Source organism: Trachemys scripta, chromosome 9, assembly GCF_013100865.1.
Source record: "Trachemys scripta elegans isolate TJP31775 chromosome 9, CAS_Tse_1.0, whole genome shotgun sequence".
NCBI lineage: Eukaryota > Metazoa > Chordata > Testudines > Emydidae > Trachemys > Trachemys scripta.
In genome coordinates this window covers 48,983,122-49,008,621 of record NC_048306.1, presented here as the reverse complement: position 1 = coordinate 49,008,621, position 25,500 = coordinate 48,983,122, and the positions used below count along the sequence as shown (strand labels likewise).

Below are 25,500 nucleotides of genomic sequence, written 5' to 3'. Positions count from 1 at the left end.
CAATGCCTGTCGTCTTGGATCACGTCCTGCATTCGTGCTTGCTACGACCTGGCCGGTGTCCCGATGCCGCGCCTCACCGCTCACTCCACGAGGGCGCAGGCCTCCTCGACTGCCTTCCTGGCTCAAGTCCCGATCCAGGACATTTGTAGAGCTGCAGTTTGGTCGTCAGTCCACACTTTCGCAGCTCACTATGCGCTGGTGCAGCAATCCAGAGACGATGCTGCATTTGGGTCAGCGGTTTTGCACACAGCAATGTCTCACTCCGACCCCACCACCTTAGGTAAGGCTTGGGAGTCACCTAATTGGAATCGATATGAGCAAGCACTTGAAGAAGAAAAGACGGTTACTCACCTTTGTAACTATTGTTCTTCGAGATGTGTTGCTCATATCCATTCCAAACCCGCCCCCCTTCCCCACTGTCGGAGTAGCCGGCAAGAAGGAACTGAGGGGGCGCTGGGTCGGCTGGGGTATATATCCAGCGCCATGAAGGTGCCACTCCAGGGGGCTCCACAGCCAACCCACCGGGTGTTTCTAGGGTAGAAAATTCTCCGACGATCGTGCACGCAGCGCGCGCACACCTAATTGGAATGGATATGAGCAACACATCTCGAAGAACAACAGTTATAATGGTGAGTAACTGTCTTTTACTAGATCACAGGCCCTGGTTCTCATGGGAGACTTTTATCACCCCAATATCTGCTGGGAGAGCAATACAGCGGTGCACAGAAAATCCAGGAAGTTTTTGTTAAGTGTAGGGGACAATTTCCTGGTGCAAGTGCTGGAGGAACCAATTAGTGGCAGAGCTCTTCTTGACCTGCTGCTCACAAACTGGGAAGAATTAGTAGGGGAAGCAAAAGTGGATGGGAACCTGGGAGGCAGTGACCATGAGATGGTAGAGTTCAGGATCCTGACACAAGGAAGAAAGAAGAGCAGCAGAATACAGCCCCTGGACTTCATAAAAGCAGATTTTGACTCCCTCAGGGAACTGATGGGGCAGGATCCCCTGGGAGAATAACATGAGGGGGAAAGGAGTCCAGGACAGCTGGCTGTATTTTAAAGAATTCTTATTAAGGTTGCAGGAACAAACCATCCTGATGTGTAGAAAGAATAGTAAATATGGCAGGCAACCAGCTTGGCTTAACAGTGAAATCCTTGCTGATCTTACACACAAAAAAGAAGCTTACAAGAAGTGGAAGATTGGACAAATGACCGGGGAGGAGTATACAAATATTGCTCAGGCATGCAGGAGTGAAATCAGGAAGGCCAAATCACACTTGGAGTTGCAGCTAGCAAGAGATATTAAAAGTAACAAGAAGGGTTTCTTCAGGTTTGTTAGCAACAAGAAGAAGGTCAAGGAAAGTGTGGGCCCCTTACTAAATGAGGGAGGCAACCTAGTGACAGAGGATGTGGAAAAAGCTAATGTACTCAATGCTTTTTTTGCCATTGTCCTCACGAACAAGGTCAGCTCCCAGACTACTGCACTGGGCAGCACAGCATGGGGAGGAGGTGACCAACCCTCTGTGGAGAAAGAAGTGGTTTGGGGCTATTTAGAAAAGCTGGACGAGCACAAATCCATGGGGCCGGATGCGCTGCATCCGAGGGTGCTAAAGGAGTTGGCGGATGTGACTGCAGAGTCATTGGCCATTATCTTTGAAAACTCATGGCGATCGGGGGAGGTCCCAGATGACTGGAAAAAGGCTAATGTAGTGCCCATCTTTTAAAAAGGGGAAGGAGGAGGATCCAGGGAACTACAGGCCAGTCAGCCTCATGTCAGTCCCTGGAAAAATCATGGAGCAGGTCCTCAAGGAATCAATTCTGAAGCATTTAGAGGAGAGGAAAGTGATCAGGAACAGTCAGCATGGATTCACCAAGGGCAAGTCATGCCTGTCTAACCTAATTGCCTTCTATGAGCAGATAACTGGCCCTGTGGATGAGGGTAAGCAGTGGACGTGTTATTCCTTGACTTTAGCAAAGCTTTTGGTACGGTCTCCCACAGTATTCTTGCCGGCAAGTTAAAGTAGTATGGGCTGGATGAATGGACTATAAGGTAGATAGAAAGCTGGCTAGATTGTCGGGCTCAAGGGTAGTGATCAATAGCTCCATGTCTAGTTGGCAACTGGTATGAAGCGGAGTGCCCCAAGGGTCAGTCCTGGGGCCGGTTATGTTCAACATCTTCATTAATGATCTGGAGGATGGCGTGGACTGCACCCTCAGCAAGTTTGCAGATGATACTAAACTGGGAGGAGTGGTAGATATGCTGGAGGGTAGGGATAGGATACAAAGGGACGTAGACAATTTTGAGGATTAGGCAAAAAGAAATCTGATGAGGTTCAACAAGGACAAGTGCAGTGTCTTGCACTTAGGATGGAAGAATCCCATGCACTGCTGCAGACTAGGGACCAAATGGCTAGGCAGCAGTTCTGTAGAAAAAGACCTAGGGGTTACAAGTGGATGAGAAGCTGGGTATGAGTTAAGTGTGCCCTTGTTGCCAAGAAGGCTAACAGCATTTTGGGCTGTATAAGTAGGAGCATTGCCAGCAGATCGAGGGACGTGATCATTCCCCTCTATTCGACATTAGTGAGGCCTCATCTGGAGTACTGTGTCCAGTTTTGGGCCCCACACTACAAGAAGGATGTGGAAAAATTGGGAAGATTCCAGCGGAGGTCATCGAAAATTATTAGGGGGCTGGAACACATGACTTATGAGGAGAGACTGAGGGAACTGGGATTGTTTTAGTCTGCAGAAGAGAAGAATGAGGGGGGATTTGATAGCTGCTTACAACTACCTGAAAAGGGGTTCCAAAGAGGATGGATCTAGACTGTTCTCAGTGGTACCAGATGACAGAACAAGGAGTAATGGTCTCAAGTTGCAGTGGGGGAAGTTTAGGTTGGATATTAGGAAAAACTTTTTCACTAGGTGGGTGGTGAAGCACTGGAATGGGTTACCTAGGGAGGTGGTGGAATCTCCATCCTTAGAGGTTTTTAATGTCAGTCTTGACAAAGCCCTGGCTGGGATGATTTAGTTGGGGATTGGTCCTGCTTTGAGTAGGGGGTTGGACCAGATGACCTTCTGAGGTCCCTTCCAACCCTGATAGTCTATGATTTTATGATTCTATGATTAATCCGGTGATGAATCTCAAGTTTAATTTAAAAAAAAAATCATAGGCCTGGAAGGGACCTCAGGAGGTCATTTAGTCCAGTCCCCTGCACTCACGGCAGGACTAAGTATTTTCTAGACCATTCCTGACAGGTGTTTGTCTAACCTTCTCTTAAAAATCTCCAATGATAGAGATTCCACAATGTCACTAGGCAATTTATTCCAGTGCTTCACTTAATAATAGGTTTAGATTTCATGGCTGTTTAAAAAAATATTTTAAAAAACACTTCAAACCATGACCTGGACATCCCATATGCAATGATGTGTGCCTGAGTCTACAGGCAGCCTTGAGCAACCGCTCTGAGGTGTGAACTGTTCTGAGATAAACCAACATAAGAATGGCCATACTGGGTCAGACCAATGGTTCATAAAGCCTAGTCTGCTGTCTTCCGACTATCATAGAATCATAGAATTGGAAGGGACCTCAAGAGGTCATAGACTCATAGACTTTAAGGTCAGAAGGGACCATTCTGGTCATCTGGTCTGACCCCCTGCATGCTGCAGGCCACAAAGCCGTCCCTACCCCTTCCCTTGACTCTGCTGATGAAGTCCCCAAATCCTGTGGCTTAGTGACTTCAATTGGCAGAGAACCCTCCTGCTAGTGATCCCTGCCCCATGCTGCGGAGGAAGCAAAAAACCTCCAGGGCCTCTGCCAATCTACCCTGGAGGAAAATTCCTTCCCGACCCCAAAATATGGCGATCAGTTAAACCCCGAGCACGTAGGCAAGAGTCTCCAGCCTGACTCTTGTTAGCCATTATACTATTTACCTGCCATGGCTCAGTATTCCTTGGTTAAAATCATGTTTTTCCATTAAACCATTCCCTCCATAAACTTATCTAACTTAATCTTAAAACAAGACAAGTCCTTCGCTCCCACCGTTTCCCTCGGAAGGCTGTTCCAATATTTCACCCCTCTGACGGTCAGAAACCTTCGTCTAATTTCAAGCCTAAACTTCCCCACGGCCAGTTTATATCCATTCGTTCTCGAGTCCACATTAGTACTAAGTTGGAATAATTCCTCTCCCTCCCTTGTATTTATCCCTCTGATATATTTAAAGAGAGCAATCATATCCCCCCTCAGCCTTCGTTTTGTCAGACTAAACAACCCGAGCTCCTCTAGTCTCCTTTCATACGACAGGTTATCCATTCCTCTGATCATCCTAGTGGCCCTTCTCTGTACCCGTTCCAGTTTGAGTACATCTTTTTTAAACATGGGAGACCAGAACTGCACACAGTACTCCAAATGAGGTCTCACCAGCGCCTTATACAACGGAAGCAGCACCTCCTTATCCCTACTAGATATACCTCGCCTAATGCATCCCAAGACCGCATTGGCTTTTTTCACCGCCACGTCACATTGTCGACTCATAGTCATCCTGCCGTCTACAAGGTCTAGTCCAGTCCCCTGCATTCAAGGCAGGACCAAGTATTATGGTTGGTGTCAGATGCTTCAGAGGGAATGGACAGAACACAGCAGCTATCAAGTGATCCATTCATTGTCATCCAGTCCCAGCTTCTGTCAATCAAAGATTTAGGGACATTCAAAGCATGGGGTTGCACCCCGACCATCATGGCTAATAGCCATTGATGGACCTATCCTCCATTAACTTACCTAACTCTTTTTTTGAACCCAGTTATACTTTATGCCTTCACAACATAGAATCCTAGAACTGAGAGGGACCTTGAGAGGTCATCTAGTCCAGTCCCCTGCACTCAAGGCAGGACTAAGTATTATCTAGACTGGGGTAGAAATTTTTTGGCCCAAGGGCCACATCGAGGTTGCGCAACTGTATGGCGGACTGGTTAGGGAAGGCTGTGCCTCCCCAAACAGCCTGGCCCCCATCCCCTATCCGCCCCCTCCCACTTCCCACCCCCTGACTGCCCCCCTCAGAACCTCCAACCCATCCAACCCCCTGTGCTCCTTGTCCACTGACCACCCCCTATCCAACTGCCTTGCTCCCTGTCCCCTGACTGCGCCGACCCCTATCCACATCACTGCCCCCTGACAGCCCCCACGGGACTCCCACCCCCATCCAACTGCCCTCTGCTCCTCATCCCCTGACCACCACCCCCCGGAACCCCCCGCCCCTAATTGCCGCTGGGGATCCCACCCCCTTATCCAACCCTCACTGTTCCTGACTGCCCTCCCGACCCCTATGCACATCCCCGCCTCCTGACAGGCCCCCTGGGACTCCCACGCCCAACCCTCCCTGTTCCCCATCCACTGATCGCCACACCAGAATCTCCGCCCCATCCAACAGCCCCCTCCTCCCTGACTGCCCACCAGGACCTCCGCTCCCTTACCCAACCCCCCCGCTCCCTACCCCCTTACCAGCAGGAGGAGTTCGCAGCCGCGACACCCAGCCAGAATCAACTGCGCTCCCCATGCTGCCCAGCGGGAGCGGCGAGCCAAAGTGCGGCCCGTGCAACGGCGTGACTGTGGGGGAGAGGAGACAGCGGGGGAGGAGCCGGGGACTATGCTCCCTGGCCGGGAGCTCAGGGGCCAGGCAAGATGGTCCCGCGGGCCGTAGTTTGCCCACGTCTGATCTAGACAATCCCTGACAGGTGTTTGTCTAACCTGCTCTTAAAAATCCCCAATGATGGAGATTCCACAAACTCCCTAGGCAATTTATTCCAGTGCTTAACCACTTTTTGACAGTTAGGAAGTTTTTCCCAATGTCCAACCTAAACCCTCCCTTGCTGCAATTTAAGCCCATTGTTTCTTATCCTATCCTCAGAGGTTAAGAAGAACAATTTTTCTCTTTCCTCCTTGTAACAACCTTTTATGTACTTGAAAACTGTTATGTCCCCTCTCAGTCTTCTCTTCTCCAGATTAAACAAACCCAATTTTTTTCAATCTTCCCTCATAGATCATATTTTCTGGACCTTTAATAATTTTTGTTGCTCTTCTCTGGACTTTCTCCAATTTGTCCACATCTTTCCTGAAATGTGACACCCAGAACTGGACACAATACTCCAGTTGAGGCCTAATTAGCGCGGAGTAGAGCAGAAGAATTACTTCTCGTGTCTTGCTTACAATACTCCTGCTAATACATCCCAAAATGTTTGCTTTTTTTGCAACAGCGTTACACTGTCGACTCATATTTAGCTTGTGATCCACGATGACCCCCACATCCCTTTCACCAATACTCCTTCCTAGGCAGTCATTTCCCATTTTGTATGTATGCAATTGATTGTTCCTTCCTAAGTGGAGTACTTTGCATTTGTCTTTATTGAATTTCATCCTATTTACTTCAGACCATTTCTCCAGTTTGTTCAGATCATTTTGAATTTTAATCCTATCTTCCAAAGCACTTTCAACCCCTCCCAGCTTGGTATCCTCTGCAAACTTTATAAGTGTACTCTCTATGCCATTATCTAAATCATTGATGAAGATATTGAACAGAACCGGACCCAGAACCGATCCCTGTGGGACCCACTTGTTATACCCTTCCAGCCTGACTGAGAACCACTGATAACTACTCTTTGGGAACGATTTCCCAGCCAGTTATGCACCCACCTTATAGTAGCTCCAGCTAGGTTGCATTTCCCTAGTTTGTCTATGAAAAGGTCATATGAGACAGTATCAAAAGCCTTACTAAAGTCAAGATATACCACATCTACTGCTTCCCCCCTATCCACAAGGCTTGTTACCCTGTCAAAGAAAGCTATCAGGTTGGTTAGACACAATTTGTTCTTGACAAATGCATGCTGACTGTTATTTATCACTTTATTATCTTCTAGGTGTTTGCAAATTGATTGCTTAATTATTTGCTCCATTATCTTTCCGGGTACAGAAGTTAAGCTGACTGGTCTGTAATTCCCCGGGTTGTCCTTATTTCCCTTTTTATAGATGGGCACTATATTTGCCCTTTTCCAATCTTCCCGTCCTCCATGACTTTTCAAAGATAAGTGCTAATGGCTCAGATATCTCCTCAGTCAGTTCCTTGAGTATTCTAGGATGCATTTCATCAGGCCCTGCTGATTTGAAGACATCTAACTTGTCTAAGTAATTTTTGACTTGTTCTTTCCCTATTTTAGACTCTGATCCTACCTCATTTTCACTGGCATTCACAATGTTAGATGTCCAATCGCCACCAACCTTCTTGGTGAAAACCGAAACAAAGAAGTTATTTAGCACCTTTGCCATTTCCACATTTTCTGTTATTGTTTTTCCCCCCTCACTGAGTAATGGGCCTACTATGTCCTTGGTCTTCCTCTTGCTTCTAATGTATTTGTAGAATGTTTTCTTGTTTCCTTTTATGTCCCTAGCTACTTTAATCTCATTTTGTGCCTTAGCTTTTCTAATTTTGTCCCTACATACTTGTGTTATTTATTTATATTCATCCTTTGTAATTTGACCGAGTTTCCACTTTTTGTAGGACTCTTTTTTGAGATTTAGATCCCTGAAGATCGCCTGGTTAAGCCACGGTGGTCTCTTGCCATGCTTCCTATCTTTCCAACGCAGTGGGAAGATATTTCCTATCTTTCCTATGCAGGTAGGCAGGCAGAACTTCAGAGTCTCAGTGCGTGGATGAGACGATGGTGTAGAGAGGAGGGGTTTAGATTTATTAGGAACTGGGGAAACTTTTGGGGTGGGGGAGCCTGTACAGGAAGTATGGGCTCCACCTAAACCAAAGTGGATCCAGACTGCTGGCACTTAACATTAAAAAGGTTGCAGAGCAATTTTTAAACTAAGAGATGGGGGAAAGCCGATTGCTGCAGAGGAGCACATGGATCGGACAGAGACTTCTCTTAGAGGAGAGTCTATTGATAGAGATTCTCTAGGTTTTAATCAGGAGGAGAGGATAAAGTATGGGCCAGATCAGACAAGAAACATTCACATAAAAAGAATCTGACACATCAGAAAAGGGCAGACAAATAAACAGTGACAAGTTTTGAAAGTGATTGTACTCAATGCTAGAAGTCTATATAATAAGATGGGTGAACTAGAGTGCCTCGTGTTAAAGGAGAATATTGATATAATAGACATCACAGAAACCTGGTGGAGTGGGGACAATCAATGGGACACAATCATTCCGGGGTACAAAATATCTCGGAAGGACAGAACAGGTCGTGCAGGGGAGGGAGGGACGATCGAGATATAAAAGGAGCACTTAAAGACGATAAAGTCATTGCAGAGAAACTAAATGAATTCTTTGCTTCAGTCTTCACGGCTGAGGATGTTAGGGAGATTCCCAAACCTGAGCCGTCTTTTGTAGGTGACAAATCTGAGGAATTGTCATAGATTGAAGTGTCACTAGAGGACGTTTTGGAATTAATTGATAAACTTAACAATATAACAAGTCACCGGGACCAGATGGCATTCACCCAGGAGTTCTGAAAGAACTCAAATGTGAAATTGCGGAACTATTAACTATGGATTGTAACCTGTCCTTTAAATCAGCTTCTGTACCCAATGACTGACTGGAAGATAGCTAATGTAACGCCAATATTTAAAAAGGGCTCTAGAGGTGATCCCGGCAATTATAGACTGGTAAGTCTAACGTCCATGCCGGGCAAATTAGTTGAAACAACAGTAAAGAATAAAATTGTCAGACACATAGAAGAACATACATTGTTGGGCAAAAGTCAACATGGTTTCTGTAAAGGGAAATCATGTCTTACTAATCTATTAGAATTCTTTGAAGGGGTCAACAAACATGTGGACAAGGGGGAATCCAGTGGACATAATGTACTTAGATTTCCAGAAAGCCTTTGACAAAGTCCCTCACCAAAGGCTATTACTTAAATTAAGCTGTCATGGGATAAGAGGGAAGATCCTTTTATAAATTGAGAACTGGTTAAAAGACAGGGAACAAAGGGTAGGAATAAATGGTAAATTTTCAGAATGGAGAGGGATAACCAGTGGTGTTCCACAAGGGTCAGTCCTAGGACCAATCCTATTCAACTTATTCATAAATGATCTGGAGAAAGGGGTAAAAAGTGAGGTGGCAAAGTTTGCAGATGATACTAAACTGCTCAAGATAGTTAAAACCAAGGCAGACGGTGAAGAACTTCAAAAAGATCTCACAAAACGAAGTGATTGCGCAACAAAATGGCAAATGAAATTTAATGTGGATAAATGTAAAGTAATGCACGTTGGAAAAAATAACCCCAACTATACGTACAATATGATGGGGGCTAATTTAGTTACAACGAATCAGGAGAAAGATCTTGGAGTCATCAGGGATAGCTTTCTGAAGACATCATGCAGTGTGCAGAGGCGGTCAAAAAAGCAAACAGGATGTTCGGAATCATTAAAAAGGGGATAGTGGTGTGGAGAAAGTAAATAAGGAAAAGTTATTTACTTGTTCCAATAATGTAAGAACTAGGGGCCACCAAATGAAATTAATGGGCAGTGGGTTTAAAACAAAAGGAAGTCTTCACACAGCACACAGTCAACTTGTGCAACTCCTTGCCAAAGGAGGTTGTGAAGGCTAGGACTATAACAGGGTTTAAAAGAGAACTAGATAAATTCATGGAGGTTAAGTCCATTAATGGCTATTAGCCAGGATGGATAAGGAATGGTGTCCCTAGACTCTGTTTATCAGAGGGTGGAGATGGATGGCAGGAGAGAGATCACTTGATCATTACCTGTTAGGTTCACTCCCTCTGAGACACCTGGCATTGGTCACTGTCAGTAGACAGGATACTGGGCTGGGTGGACCTTTGGTCTGACCCAGTATGGCCATTCTTATGTGGGATAGTTTGTTCTTTTGCCCTTAATAATGTTTCTTTGAAAAACTGCCAACTGTATTCAGTTGTTTTTCCCGTTAGACTTGCTTCCCATGGGATTTTATCTACTAACTCCCTGAGTTTGCTAAAGTCTGCCTTCTTGAAATCCATTGTCTTTATTGTGCTGTTCTCTCTCCTACCATTTCTTAGAATCATGAACTCTACCATTTCATGATCACGTTCACCCAAGTTGCCTTCCACTTTCAAATTTTCAACCAGTTCTTTCCTATTTGTCAAAATCAAATCTAGAATATCCCCTGGCAATGAGTTCCACAGGTTGACTGTGCATTGTGTGAAGAAGTACTTCCTTATGTTTGTTTTAAACCTGCTACCTATTAATTTCATAGGGTATCCTGGGTTTCTTGTGTTATGTGAAGGAATACATAACACTCCCTTATTCACTTTCTCCAACCCATTCATAATTTTATAGACCTCTATCATATCCTCCCTTAATCATTTCATTTCTAAGCTGAACAGTCCCAGTCTTTTAAATCTCTCTTCATATGAAAGCTGTTCTAGATCCCTAATTGTTTTGTTGCCCTCTGTACTTTTTCCAAGTCTAATCTTTTTTTGAGATGGGGCAAGCAGAATCCATGGTGTACCATGGATTTATATAGTGGCATTATATTTTACCTGTTTCCTAATGGTTCTTAACATTGTTAGCGTTTTTTGACTGCCACTGCACATTTTGAGTGGATGTTTTCAAAGAGCTATCCATGATGACTCCAAGATCTTTTTCTTGAGTGTTAACAGTTAATTTTGATACCGGTATCTTGCTTGTATATTGGAATTATGTTTTCAATGTGTGTTACTTTGCATTTATCAACATTTAATTTCCTCTGCCATTTTCTTGCTTACTCACCCCATTTTGTGAGATCCCTTTGTAACTCATCACAGTCAGCTTTGGACTTTACTATCTTGAATATTTTTGTATCATCTGCAAACTTTGCCACCCCAGTGATTATTCCCTTTTCCTGATAATTTTTGAATATGTTGAACAGCACAGGTCCCACTACAAATCCTTGGGAAACCCCACTATTTACCTGTTCACTGTGTAAACTGACCATTTAATTCCTATCTTTTTGTTTACTATCTTTTAACCAATTACTGAGTCATGAGAGGACCTTCCCTCTTATCCCATGACTGCTTACTTTGCTTAAGAGCCTTTGGTGTGGGATCATGTCAAAGGCTTTCTGAATGTCCAAGAACACTATATCAACTGGATCACCCTTGTCCACATGCTTGTTGACCCTCTCAAAGAATTCTAATAGATTGGTGAGGTATGATTTTTGGGGGGAGGGATAGCTCAGTGGTTTGAGCATTGGCCTGCTAAACCCAGGGTTGTGAGTTCAATCCTTGAGGGGGCCATTTAGGGAACTGGGGTAAAAATCTGTCTGGGGATTGGTCCTGCTTTGAGCAGGGGGTTGGACTAGATGACCTCCTGAGGTCCCTTCCAATCCTAATATTCTATGATTTCCCTTTACAAAAAACATGTTGACTCTTCCCCATCATTGCTAGGAAAATTGTGGAATCCCCATCCTTTGAAGTTTTTAAGAACAAGTCAGGGATGGTCTAGGTAAACTTGGTCCTTCCTCATCACAAGGACATGTACAAGATGACCTCTTGAGGTCCCTTCCATCCATCTCTATATTATGTTAATCTATGTGTCTGATAATTCTGTTCTTTACTATAGCTTAAACCAGTTTGCCTGGTAATGAAGTAAGGCTTACTGGCCTGTCACTGCCAGGATTGCTTCTGGAGCCTTCTTTAAAAATCAGCGTTACGTTAGCTATCCTTGAGTCATATGGTACGAAGTCTGATTTAAGGAATAGGTTACATACAATAGGTAGTAGTTCTGCAATTTCATTTTTGAGTTCCTTCAGAACTCTTGGGTGAATACCATGTGGTCCTGCTTTTTCTCAATTTGTTACAAAACCTCCTCTATTGACACCTCAATCTAAGAGAGTTCCTCAGATTTGTCACCTAAAAAGAATGGCTTAGGTTTGGGAATCTCCCTTACATCCTCTGCAGTGAAGACTCATGCAAAGAATTCATTTAGCTTCTCTGCAACAGTCTTGTCTTCTTTGAGTGGTCCTTGAATACCTTGATTATCTAGTGGACCCAGATTGTTTGGTAGGCTTCCCACTTCTAATGTACTTGATTATTTTATTTTTTGCTGCTTGTGTCTTTTGCTATTTGCTCTTCACATTCTTTTTTGACCTGCCTAATTACACTTTTACTCTTGCCAAAGTTTATGCTCCTTTGTATTTTCTGCAGCAGGATTTGACTTCCAATTTTTAAAGGATGCCTGTTTGCCTTTAACCACCTCTTTAGTCTGCTGATTAGCCAGGGTAGCAATTTTTTGGTCCTATTTTTTATTATTTTAAGTATACGTTTAGTTTGAACCTCCACTGTGGCATTTAAGTCTGTTCCACGCAGCTTGTAGGCATTTCATTTTTGTGACTGTTCCTTTTAATTTCTGTTTAACTAGCTTCCTCATTTTTGGTAAGTTCCTCTCTTTGAAGTTAAAAAATGCTACCGGGGTGGGTTTCTTTGGTATTTTTTCCCCTACCCTTTTTAATGATGCTAAAATTTAATTATAGTGTGATCTCTGTGACATCTATTTGCATCTACAGGAAGCATCGGAGAAATCTGAATTACCCCATTCATCTGCCTGGTGTCTTGACAAAATGTTCACTGGCACTGGACTCCTGCCACCGTTACTGCAGGCGGGGAGTGGTGGGAGTGGTTGAAGCCTAACTACTGCCTTCCTAGCACCAGACTCAATATGGGCATGGCATGAGCAGCCTGCTCACAGAACGGTGGTGATGGATCCCCTATGGGTAGCTCTAGTGTAGCTGGCCAACTTCTAACCATCATGCCACCATTTCTCATTAATATATAGTGTGTTGCATGATCCGTGCTGCTTTTCATAAGGTCCCAGCTCTTGGGAGTCATGGGAATAGGAGAGACCATTTAAAAAAAAAAAAAAAAAAAAGCCTTTTCTAGCCTGCCTGGTTGCATGAAGAAAGGGGTGCCCAGCTGGTGCAGTCACGAAGGGCTCAGCCCCCGTTGCCCTACTTAAAGAACCGCATGTTATTTCTTTAAAAAACCCTCCTGATTTTCTAGCTAATCTTATGAGGGCAGCAGCCTGACTTTTTAATGCCTGTACCAAGGAGGGACTTAGCAGCAGCAGGGGCTGTCAGGGCCCGGGCCTTGCTGGAGGGGGCAGGGCTAGGGCCCTCACTTTGGTCCTTGGCACCGCCCAGCGCTGGGGGAGGGGACAGTAGCGTCCCGCCCCTGAGGGGGCGGGGAAGTGGGTGGAGCAACCGTGGCCCCCAATAAAGCTTGACATTGAAATTGAAAGCGCCTCCCTGGTGGCGAGCGAGGGGAAGGGGCGTTCGGTCGGGCGGCTGGCTGGCTATGCGCCTGCGCACAGCAGCCGGGCAGGTGGCTGGTGTGTTGTTGTTTGGCGGCGGTGGCGGCGGCGGCAAGATGGCGGCGCACGGGGGCTCTGCGGCCTCCTCGGCGCTCAAAGGGTTAATCCAGCAGTTCACCGCCATCACGGGTGAGACGCACGGAAGCCGGGGGTGTGGGCCACCGGGGCCCCGCGGGGGGGCTGTGCACGTCCTGTAGCCCTAGTATCGGGGGGCGGTGCAGGGGCAGCACCGGCGGGCTGGGCCCCGCTGCTCTGGTCCCGCTCCGAGTGTAGGCGGCCTGGGCCAGCGGCGGCTTCCGGCCGGGGGGCGCGGGCTGTGCCCGGCGGATCGGCGCTGGCACGGAGGCTCCCGGCTGAGGGGATGTGGGGTTCCCCATCCTCCCGAAGGCAGGTTAGGCCAGGTGCTGCCCCGTTTCTCTGTGACCTTCTGGGGGCGGCCCCGGCCCTGCTCTCCCGGCGAAGTCCCGGCCCAAGAAAGGGCGCTCAGGCATCCCACCGGGCAGACGGGCCGCCGCCCGGCCTGTGTCTGCGGCACAGAGCCTCGGAGCCGGGTGGGCGGGCGGACGGACATGCGGGAGGGGACAGGCTGCCGGGGAGCTGGGGGTCTGACAAGGAGTCACTGTCTGCTGTACGGGTGACACTCCAACGCTGTCAGATGCTCTTCTTTTTCCTCCATCGCCAGGACAGGTGCTCCTTGCACTCAACAGAGACCACAAGATGCATCAGTCTTCCTCCTCCTGCTTCCCCGAGAGTAACTGAAGTTCTGTTTGCTTGAGTAATTAGTGGGCAGCAGATTCTGGTGTAACATGATCTGTGGAAGTAATCTATTAGTGCATTGAAATGATGATCCGCTTTGTCGGTATACATTTCCCCACCGTTCTTACAAATGGCACTGGATTGCTCCCAATGAAAATTCTTTGTTTGCTTTATCTTGAGCGCTTGATACAGCTTGTGCATAGGCTGTTTCATTATAGCTTCCTCTATTTGTGTGCCTTCACACCACAACAGAGGAGGGAAGGGTTTTAAAAGATAGGAAAATATGGCTGTCAAACTATAAAATCGTCAGAGTGACTTGGTGAGTGCAATAAGTGGAACTACTAAGTTTCTTGTTATAACTAATTAAATTCCAGGTTGTATCCCTTTTAATAGTCAGGTATGATTGGCCCAAAATCTAGGTTAACAATATTGTAGATGTTAAGTAGCTAGAAAACTGACAGGGATACATGTTAGCCTGTACCCTGGGGAATTTTTAGTAAGTCAGTTCTTTGTAAATCACAAATAGTCATTTTAATCCTCTCAGAGAGAGTACAATATCTTATGGCTCTGCTGGGCCCCACTAATGAAGAATGAGGAGAAAGTCATTTAGTATATTTCTGCTGTAGGAAACCGAGAACTGACTTTTTGTTGTTGCTCACCAAGAAGAGTGGCTGTAAGAAATTGGAAAAAATACACACAAGAGCTACAATGAAACTAGACGACTATTTTGGTTCACATTTCAGTGTTTGGAGTGCTCATTTCAAGGCAGATGCAACATTAAATATTTTGTAAAGGAAGTAAAGCTGGTTTTAGAGCATTTATTAATTGTAGAACATTAGTGCAGACACACTGGTTCTAGACCAGAGGTTCTCGGGACAAATTTTTTGGTGGCATCAGAGTGCGGCCACCAACCCTTACTGGTGGTTGCTCTCACGCTTTTTCCTAAAATACTTAATTATCTTTAGGAAAAACAAATAAATATGCACATATATGTGTCCAAATCATTGTAATTTATTTATTGCTAGCTAGTAAGGCTGCTGTGAAAAGTGATACTTGTATGTTTGTTAATATCACTTTTCACAGCAGACTTACTAGCTAGCAATAAATAAATTACAAGTATCACTTTTCACAGCAGCCTTACTTAGCCCTCCCAAGCCTAGGGACAAATTAAGCCCTGGATGGGGGATCGGGAAGGCAGTGTGGGGGTGGAGCCTGAAGCCCCGCATCCGGAGTCTGGGGTCTGCCGCCGCACAGCTGGAGCCTGGGGATGGAGCCTGAAGCCCCTTGGCTGGAGCCTGCCACCCCGCCACCCCAGGGCTGAAGCCCAAAGCCTGAGCCCCATAGCCCCTGGAAGGTGGGGAACTCACCGGCTGTCTGGTCCTCCCGCATTGTGACCCAGGTATCTCCAGAAGGGTCAGGACCCAACCCTGCTGGCAGCCCCAGCAACCAACACCAAGGCGATGCATCCAGGCACAACAGGGAGAGGGAAGGGGCTGCTACTTTGCCTCCTCCCCCCCAATCACAGCCCAGGAGACTGTGGCTGCAAGAAAAGCCCCTGGTGGTCTCGTGCGGCTATAGTGGCTGCATTTGAGAAATGCTGTTCTAGACAACTTTTGTCTTCTACAAGCAATGATAGGTTTTGAATAGCAGATACCTGAAAATGGCAATGTCCTTGCAGCTGCGAGTGACTGCACATAACCATGTGGGAGTTGTAGGATGATGTGGTCATTTCAAAGTGTAAAAATGTTTGAGCATTGCTGATATAACGGCAGTAAAATGTAATGGGCATTTTTATAACACATTGTGATTACAGTTTAAAGGAATTAGACATCGTTTCCATACTTGTACCTAGTTATCTCTGATAACTAGTTTGCTTTTGTATTTATTCACCATTTTAATTAAGGCCTCAAAATAGAGTTGACTTCTATCAAGATTGTTGCTACTTCTCTTGGCAAATTGTCTTTGGAAAGTTGCTCTGTCAGACAAGCTGACATTGTCTGTGACTTAATGTAATAGCATAGGTCATTCAAAGTCACTTTATCCCAGTGGTTCTCAAACTTTTGTATTGGTGACCCCTTTCACATAACAAACCTCTGAGTGCACCTCCTTTATACATTTAAAACACTTTTAAAATATATTTAACACCATTATAAATACTGGAGGCAAAGCAGGGTTTGGGTTGGAGGCTGACAGCTCGTGACCTCCCATGTAATAACCTCGTGACCTCCTGAGGGGTCCCAAGCCCCAGTTTGAGAACCCCTGCTTTATCCAGACATTTTCTGGCCCTTGAAGTGTTTCATTTGCTGGCTGGGCTGTTCTGACTAGAGCTTCCCGGGAAATCTAGTGTTGCCAAATATAGGTTGAGTGACTAAGATAAAATGGGTTTAGGCCAAGGTGGCTTAATTTACTACAACTCTAATTTTATACAATATAATCTTCTTTTCCTCGTTTCTATGGTATTTGGACACTTAAACTAATCATGAGTACAAAAGCTACTCCCAAGGCTAACTCCATTGAATTCTGCCTCTGTAACTCACTAACTGCCTTCACCTACAATGACCTGAATAAGAGCTCTGTGTAATCTTGAAAGCTTCTCTCTTTCACCAACGGAAGTTGGTCCAATAAAAGCTATTACCTCACTCAATTTGTCTCTCTAATATCCTGGGACTAACATGACTACGACAACACTGTCCCTCTGTGGGATGGAGAACTCACACTTGTGCTCTGTTAGGTAGACTGTTAGGGAAAATAAATTCCCCAGATGACAGTGCTCTGTGGCATTACTAACTTTGGGATACTCGGCCTGGAGGGGAAAGGTCTTTTGATGTAGAGAAGGAGGTGGTACTGCGAGTCAATGTTGTTACTCGTATCCATGAACAGTAATGGATACAGTAAGACACTGAGACTGGGAACCGTTTTAATAAATGGACATGTATCAACATGTAAACAAACCTTCCTCCATCCCTTCTTTCTGCCAGTTGTTATGCTCATCTTCTCTGGACTGAGCATCTGTTAGTTCTCTTTTGCTCACTCTGTATCTTGGTCAGATGATAAATAAAGTAGGGAACATGGCCCTTCTGCTATAAATATCCATCATACACTGGCTGAAACGGTTATACCTCGGTGGATAAAAATCAATGATTTTTTTTTTTTTAAATCCAAAAAAATTGGATTTTTTTTATAAAATGCTTTGTGAGGAAAAATCTGATCTAAAGATAGATGCATTATAGCTCCAAGATATTTCATCATGGAATAGGGATTATAAATTCTAATTCTATAGTATGAGACAATAGATTCATGTAATGATTAAGAAGTTTTGTAAATGAGTTCCAATAGTTCATGGATTAGGGACCAAATCTTATGAGGTTCCAAGGGCTTCTGTATAGATTATTTAGGTTAATCTTTCTATCTATCCAATGGGGCTCAGTCTAGAAGATACTATCAGAGATGCTTAGTTTTGCGGTTGTCAAACTATGGATTTGTGTCTCCAGAGATAACATGCTTGTTAACAGCAAAAATGTTTTAAAATAAATTAACAGAGGTGAGAAATAACAGACCTCAACCCTATTGTCCCTCTGCAAATTTGTGTACACAGAGTCAATCCCTTACCTCTCTCTAAAAGTGCAAAGTTTCAAAAAGTTCAATGAATAGAAGATTGTTGGGGGCGGAATAGATCTGGACAAAGAGAAGAAGTCTGGAGATAAATGTGAGAAGGGAGGGATGGGCAGTAGAAACAAAAGTGAAACTGTTTGAGCAGCATATTCCAGAAGTCTTGAGATCTTTGAGTGTAGCCTTCATTGATTTGAGATCTACCTACCTTCTCTCACTAGAAGGGAAAACCTATAATGGCAGCAGGCCGTAAAAGAGACCCAGTTTGGGAATATTTTAATGAAGTTCCTCTACCTGTGGGTAAGACAGGCATGCGTGCAAAATGCAAACAGTGCAACAAAGAAATGCAAGGCCTGGTTGCCCAAATGAAACAACATCACAGGAAGTGTTCCTTCTCAGGAGGAAGCTGCGTTGAAGATGATGAAAGGAACATCTGAACATGCAGGATCTTCAGGTTGGTCAACTTTTTTATTTCATTCTTCTTTCTTAAGGACTGCCTGTCTTCCTTCTGGACTATTCTTGAATTTTCATGTTTGAGCAGAAAATATAGTTGTTACTTTATGGTACTATCATTTTAGATGCAGTTGTGATAAAAAAATAAATAGCTGAAATAGATACAATTTCACCTTGAAAGTAGTACTGAGTGTCAGTGAATGGAATGAGTAATACTAAATGAGCAGTATGGTAATAATAATAATTAAATAACTTCATTGACTTATTTTGTTTAGGAGACTCCATCCTCAACATACAGGATTCTGAAGACTACCCACCTTCAAGATCACCACCATTTTCTATAGTTTCAGAGTTCTATGCCAATGATAGCGTTTCAGTCACACCATGTATGTCAGGTAGCCACAGTATATCACCTGTAGCAAAAAGAAAAAAAAAATCTCCATTATCCAGAAACAGTCATAGATAAGTTTGTGATAAGAACCAGCAGATTACAAAAAGAGGTAATTGATGAAAAAATTGCCCAGTTTGTTTATGCAACAAATTCTCCTTTCCGTATGATTGAGAACCCACACTTCTTTAACATGGTTCAGTCATTAAGACCAGGATAGAGTCCACGCAACAGAGCAGATGTCACAGGCAAATTGTTGGATAAAGTTTACGAAAGAGAAATTTAGCAGTGTGCAAAAGGTCTAGAGGGTGAAACTGTTAACTTGAGTCTTGATGGGTGGAGCAGTGTCCATGATGATCCTGTTGTATGTGCTTGTGTGACAACAGAAGACAACAATTGATACATCAGGAAATGAACACATAGAAGAATATTTACAAGAAGTAGCTGTAAAAGCTATAAGAAACTAGAAAAAAAATTCAAAGGTCTAGTACGCAGCTTCGTCACAGACAATGCTGCAAATGTATCCAAGATGAGAAGAAATTATTTAGAAGAGAGTGAAGAGAGTCCCAAGCTAATAACTTATGGTTGCAGTGCTCATTTGATGCACCTCCTAGCCAAAGATTTCCAGAAATAAAGGCTAATGTTGAAATTGCAAAATACTTCCGTAACAGCCACTTTGCAGCAGCTGCTCTGAAAAAAGTGGGAGGAACCAAGTTAACTCTCCCACAAGACATGGGATGGAACTCCGTAGTGGACTGTTTTGAGCACTCTATCAAGAACTGGCCTAATCTGATGACAGTTTGTGAACAAAATCATGAAAAAATAGATGGCACTGTTGCAGCCAAAGTTCTCAACATTGGGCTTTAGAGAAATGTTGAACACATGCTGAGTACCCTGAAGCCTATTTCTGTAACCTTGAACAAAATGCAGGGAAACAGCTGTTCTATTGCTGACGCTGTTAAAATTGGGAAGGAACTGAGTGAGATCTTAAAAAGGGAAATATGCAATGATAGAATTAAATCACAAGCCTTAAAAAAAACTAATGGGTCAAGCACTATCTCCAGCTCATTTTCTTGCAAATATTCACAACACTTGGTACCAGGGTCAAACCTTAACTGTTGAAGAAGAGGAGTTGGCTATGACATGGACATCCAGCAATCGTCCCTCAGTAATGCCAACTATAATAAACTTCAGTGCTAAGGGTGAGCCATTCAAGAAATATATGTTTGATGATGTGAACTGGTGGAAGTCACTTAAGCACTTGGATTCAGAGATTGAAGAGAGAATCTAACTTTTAAGAGCAGTAGCTTCTTCTGCCGGTGTAGAAAGAATATTTTCTTCCTTTTGGACTAATTCATTCCAAATTGAGAAATCGTTTGGGACCTGAAAAAGCAGGAAAACTTATTTTTCTTTTCCAGATTATGAACAAACAGGAAAATTAAGATGAAGACGACTGAGTTAGCTGCAGAAGCCAATATTTTAAGTTTCTCATGTTGAGCTGGCTGACATAGTCAATTTTTTTTAAAAATAGATTTAATTTAACTATTTTAGTTAAAAACAATTTTAACAAAAACAAACCTGATTTTAAAAAACTTGAATGTTTAACTACATTCAAAAATTCATATGATTGTTTTGTTAAAAATATATTTGCTGTTGAAGAAAAAATCCAGAATACATAACATTGTTAAATAAAACAATTTAGATGTCTGTCTGGTGATGTTCTCCTCCTAATACAGCATAGCAAGAAAATCCTCCAAATATTAATGATTAACTTGTTGAATTGGAAATAATTAATCTCCCAATGACTTCATAAATATCTGCTTCAATTACCTTTGGTAAATGAAATAACCAAAGCGGGGAGGGATAGCTCAGTGGTTTGAGCATTGGCCTGCTTAAACCCAGGGTTGTGAGTCCAATCCTTGAGGGGACCATTTAGGGATCTGGGGAAAATCAGTACTTGGTCCTGCTAGTGAAGGCGGGGGCTGGACTCGATGACCTTTCAAGGTCCCTTTGAGTTCTAAGAGATAGGACATCTCCATTAATTTATAATTTATTTATAAACAATCATTCATTTTCTGATACAACTGTAAAACTAATCTGAAAAGTTTTCAAAATAAATCACTTTAAAAATGTATAGTGTAGGTTTCATTTTTAGAAGGTACACATCTATCTCTGAGTTGTGAAGAATATGTAGTAAGGTTATAACAACCAAAGAATGCACTTCTATGTAGAAATCCATGATTAAATCGAGTCCACCTGCGTTATACTCATTGCTGATTTAATTTTGAGTTTTTCATAGGGTGATGAGAAGTTGATAGTTAATTTTGTGTATAACCCAACATCTTTCTGGATCATTGCACCTTCTTCATGTTTTGAATTTTGTGTTGGGCAAAGGTCTGAGACCTATTAAAAAAACAAAAAAGCTTAAATGGCTACTGCTAAACTTTTTTTTCTTTTTTAAGGAAGGAGATAGGATTGAAGGAGAGCCACATTTCGATCTCCTTTTTCCCCCTCCCAGGCAAGATGTGTACATTAGTGTTTCTTCTAATGGTTTCTAAACTATAAATGCAAAGCAAGTGACAGGCATATAAGTTGTGCATTTTACTAATTACTAATTCTTTGAAAGAGCAATCTTGCCTGTCAGCTATTCCCAGCACCTCTTTGATCTTTTACTCTGAAACCTTTGATCTTTTTGTCTTTGGTATTATAGGTGCCAGTGAAAGTGTGGGGAAACATATGCTTGAAGCATGCAACAATAATCTAGAGATGGCTGTCACTATGTTTCTGGATGGTGGAGGCATAGCAGAGGAGCCCAGCACCAGTTCAGCAGCAGTGTCAACTGTCCGACCAGATACCGAGTATGTGCCTGTGTGAATGTATCCATATGAATGAATAACCTGTGTTGAATAGTGGTAGGATGGAAAGGTGGGAAAGTTTTGGCATCAAGGCATTTTGCTGTTGCATTGTTCATTTTTCTCATAACCTGCTGTCACTCCCTGTTACTATGTAGTCCTTTAATTATCTTGTCTACTTTTCCACTTCTCTGGTAGGGCCATTCTAGTAAAACTTTTATCTGGTAGTAATGGTCTTGTGGCTAAAACACAGGACTGAGTTTTAAGAGACCTGGGGTTTGTTTTCTCGTTTTGACTTGGGAATATTACCAGTTCTCACTGCTGGTGTTAAAATAGTGCCTAAAGGCCAGCACCTTGTTGGTGTTATACAAACATATTGCAAAGAGATGGTCCCCTGGCCTGAAAATTGTACTATGACTCAATTTCTGCATCTGTAAGTTTTGGATAACATTTGCATACCTAACAGGGATATTGGTTACAAGTCATGCTAGCTAAATGCTGCTTTCAGGGGACACAGAAGCTGGGTCTTGCACGGTAGATGTGTACGTGTTGGTAATGACAATTACTTTCACCTCCACGTCACTGCTTTGAACTTGGTCTAAATTGGATTAGTTGTGGCTAAAAGGTAATTAGGTTTTTAGTCTTCAAGAAATGAGTGGTCTCTGTCCGGTTCCTAGGGGGTTTGTGTCCTACCATAAAATCCACAGCAACATTTGGCATTAATTGGCGCCTGTGTTGTGCATGAAAGGCCAGGGTGTGAATAATTATGAAGAGCATATTACATGCTCATATGTAGAGTTCCTCACTGAAAGGCATAAGTGAGATGCATTTGGGCATTGTAGGGAAGTTTGCAGTGCTGCTTCCTTTGCTCTACCTGTTCTGTGGATAAATAGATAACTTTGACTCTGGAAACAATCTTACTAAACTTTCAACTTTATAATTAACCTGAATTTAGACAGAAAGTGCCAGAAAAGGGTGTACTTGAGGTTAAAACAGCTGGAATGGTGCCAACAGTCCTACCTGATGCTAAATTCTGTACCTTTCTGCCATTTGCCTTTGACGGGTACTGAAGCTAAAAGTCTATATTTGTCAGTATGGAGGCCTTGTTTCTATGCAGATTCTTTGTGAATCAGTGACTTTTATACCACTATAAGTTAAAACCTGTAAGTGCTTTTATTGGAATAAATTTGATACCTTGGCTCCATTCAGGAGCCAGCCAGTCCATCTCCTAAACTTCAAACACAGTGCCTAGAAGACTGTGAAGAGATTGGTAGAACAAATAAAACATTTCTCTCTGCGTTATGTAGGGTTGTAGGCTCTAGTCTGTGATACCTTCTATGCCACCCTTTATGCATGCATGGAACCTCTTATGTGTCAAAGAACCTCTCTCAATTCTGGCTTTTTAAACATTCACGTCCTCTGTGGAGCCTTTGAGCCACCTGAAATGATAAAATAATTAAAAATTTGTACAACATCCTTACTTCACCTAAGTATCATGCATCTGTACTTTTGTCTGTATCATTTAAGCTGCAAGATTCTTGGGCAGGAACTGGTGTTCTTTGTTTATACAGTACCCAGCACATCCCTCAGTAAATAACAAGTTATTTTTTTTCTACTCTGGTAGGGATGAAGTACGAGCACCAATTCCACAAAAGCAGGAAATTTTGGTAGAGCCAGAGCCCTTGTTTGGAGGTAAGATTTGTTTGTGTTTTTGTTTATGTTGCTTCTGGCCTGGGTGAGTGACGAAAGAAAAATCATAACTGACTGAGGGGTTGTCTACACTTACCTACAATGGTGCAGCTGCACCACTCTAGGTACTCCACCTGCTTGAGAGGCAGTGGCTATGTTGATGTGAGAAGCTCTCCCCCCACCCCCAGTCAGCGCAGCGCTGTCTATACCAGGAGTTCGGTCAGTATAAATGCATTGCTCAGAGGATGTGGATTTTCCATACCCCTGAGCGGTGTAGTTATACCAACATAAGTCTGGAGTTTTAAACCAAGCCTGAGAAATTGAATCACGTCACTGCTTCTTGCTGCTGCTCTCTACAATAAATCTATAGCCATAGGATGTGATTGCACACTTTGAAATACCTCTGTGCAGTTGGAAGTATGGTTTCTCAAAGGAGACATAGGTAATAAATCATGCATCACTGGGAGTGCAGTTTGCTTCATGTGCCATTTAAAGTGGGTGCTGCCTCATAAGTTATGCTAAAATACTCCTATTTATTGGCTGAGTACAGTGGTCCAGAAACAGAACTGAAAGATATTTCTCCCACATTAGAGATGCTCAAAGTGGTAGTATTGAAGAACAGAGTGATTGGTGAAGATTCAAGAGGGCTAGAGCTACAAAGGAGATAGGAGGATTAGAAATGAAGTCAGAAGTATATGAAGGGTAAAGACAAACTATTAATGTTAAAGAAAAATATTTGATTATTTTAGTTCTGCTTTGTGTTGAATTTCTTGAATGATCTGAACCTACCTACCTGCTGAAGAAATATTATTGGGGAGGCTTAGAAAGTAGGAGGTTTCTGAGAACGGGGATGGTTCCTGGGTGTTCTACAGGCAATATGCAGTGGGCACTGCTGTGTAATGCACCAAGGCCCTAGTAATTGGACACTTGGCACAGTGCAAAGTAAGGATACCATGTGAATTTGTTTTAGACGGTAATAGTAGCTTTTCCCATTTGTTACTGCTATTCGTATTTTACTCTCATTTTCTCCTTTGGAGAATAAACTGAAGTTTTGAAATGCACCTTGTAGTTTTTATTTTCGGTTTGCTTTAAGTATAAGATTGCTTTATTATCTTTTGCTTTTGAAATGTTGCCTTCCTCCCCCATCCCCCTTTTTAAAGTGAAGGGCTAATGAGAAGATCACTTTCCTGCTAGTTAAAATATTGATCTTCTAAGAAGAGGTGGCTATTTATGATAATCCCTGGGAACCCCAATAAAGGTTCAGACTCCCATTGCGCTAGGCACTGTACAGACATGTAAGGAAGGACAGTCTTTGCCCTGGACAACTCAGTCTAGGTATACGGATATTTGGATTTGAATGTTGTCTGGTTGTTTTTTGCATGGAACTCTCTTGAGAATGAGATACTTAAATAATTGTCTGAAACCGAAGATAACACCAATCCATAGCCAACTATTAAATTATATTCCAAAGAAACACAAAAATATAGGACAGTGTTTTCAGACTTGCATGCCTAATCTCAGGTTCCTAAAGCCATACATAAATACCTAACTACAGGTGGGTGATTTTCACAAATGCTGAGCACTTGTAGCACCTATTGATTTGTGTGAGATTTAGGGGTGCTCAGTACTTAACTCTGAAGTTCATATTGAAGCATCCAAGTCTGAAAATTGTTGATTATAATGTACAAAGCAGATCACTTGGAGTCAAAAATATAATACCTTTTTTCATAGTTATTAGAGATGAAAATTACTCCTGGGGGAATTGTGCGCTACTGCGTGTGTGCAGAATTCATGTCCCCCGCAGATTTCTTTGCTTCCCCGCAGAAAATGACGGGGAAGCAAAGGGAAGCCACAAGAGCTGTCATGCGCCCCTCCCCAGCAGTGCGGGCACATCGTTTCGGGCGCCCGGAGCAGCCGGCAGAGAGGTAAATCACTGTAGAGGAGACTCCACAGCCAGTGGCTCCTACCCTGCGCCGGTCTTAGCTGCTCGTCCTGGGTGGGCGGGGGGGTGGGGGAGGGAGAAGGACGATGGGACCTCCTTTCCCTGCATGGAGTGGCCTGGTCCAGATCAGACCCACCCCTAGAAACCTCCCAGGCTCTAGGGAGCTCTGCACTCCCCCAGGCCCACCCTGCTTCCTGCCCCCATTGCTCCTCAGCCACAGGGTGAGGGGGTCACTGTATGGAGAACTGCTCCTCCCCACTTTGCCCAACCCTGTGCATCCAGATCTCCACCAAGCCCTTCCCCCTGCATCCAGTTCCCCACCCCTGCACCCAGACCACCCTCCCCACCTGAACCCCCACCCAACCATGCCTTATCCAGAGCCCCCTGCACCTGGACCCTCACCAAGAACCTCCCCCCTGCATCCGGACCCCCACCCCTGCACTCAGACTAACCTCTACTGAGGCCCCCTGCACTTGAG

At 43.7% G+C, this 25,500-nt stretch overlaps 1 protein-coding gene across 2 annotated transcripts in view; it reads left to right on the top strand.

Annotated features, from left to right (window-relative positions):
• Window positions 1–13,249: 13,249 nt before the first annotated feature.
• UBXN7 (UBX domain protein 7) overlaps window positions 13,250–25,500 on the top strand; it is a 43,957-nt gene continuing 31,706 nt past the window's right edge. Inside the window, exons 1-3 of one of the 2 annotated variants that reach the window (XM_034780884.1) lie at window positions 13,250–13,462; window positions 21,250–21,397; window positions 23,016–23,083. In XM_034780884.1, the coding sequence (XP_034636775.1) occupies window positions 13,318–13,462; window positions 21,250–21,397; window positions 23,016–23,083 (361 nt within the window). In that variant the 5' untranslated portion in view covers window positions 13,250–13,317. Of the gene's footprint in view, window positions 13,463–19,708; window positions 19,742–21,249; window positions 21,398–23,015; window positions 23,084–25,500 lie in introns of those variants that run through there. The other variant, XM_034780885.1, reaches the window with a different exon arrangement.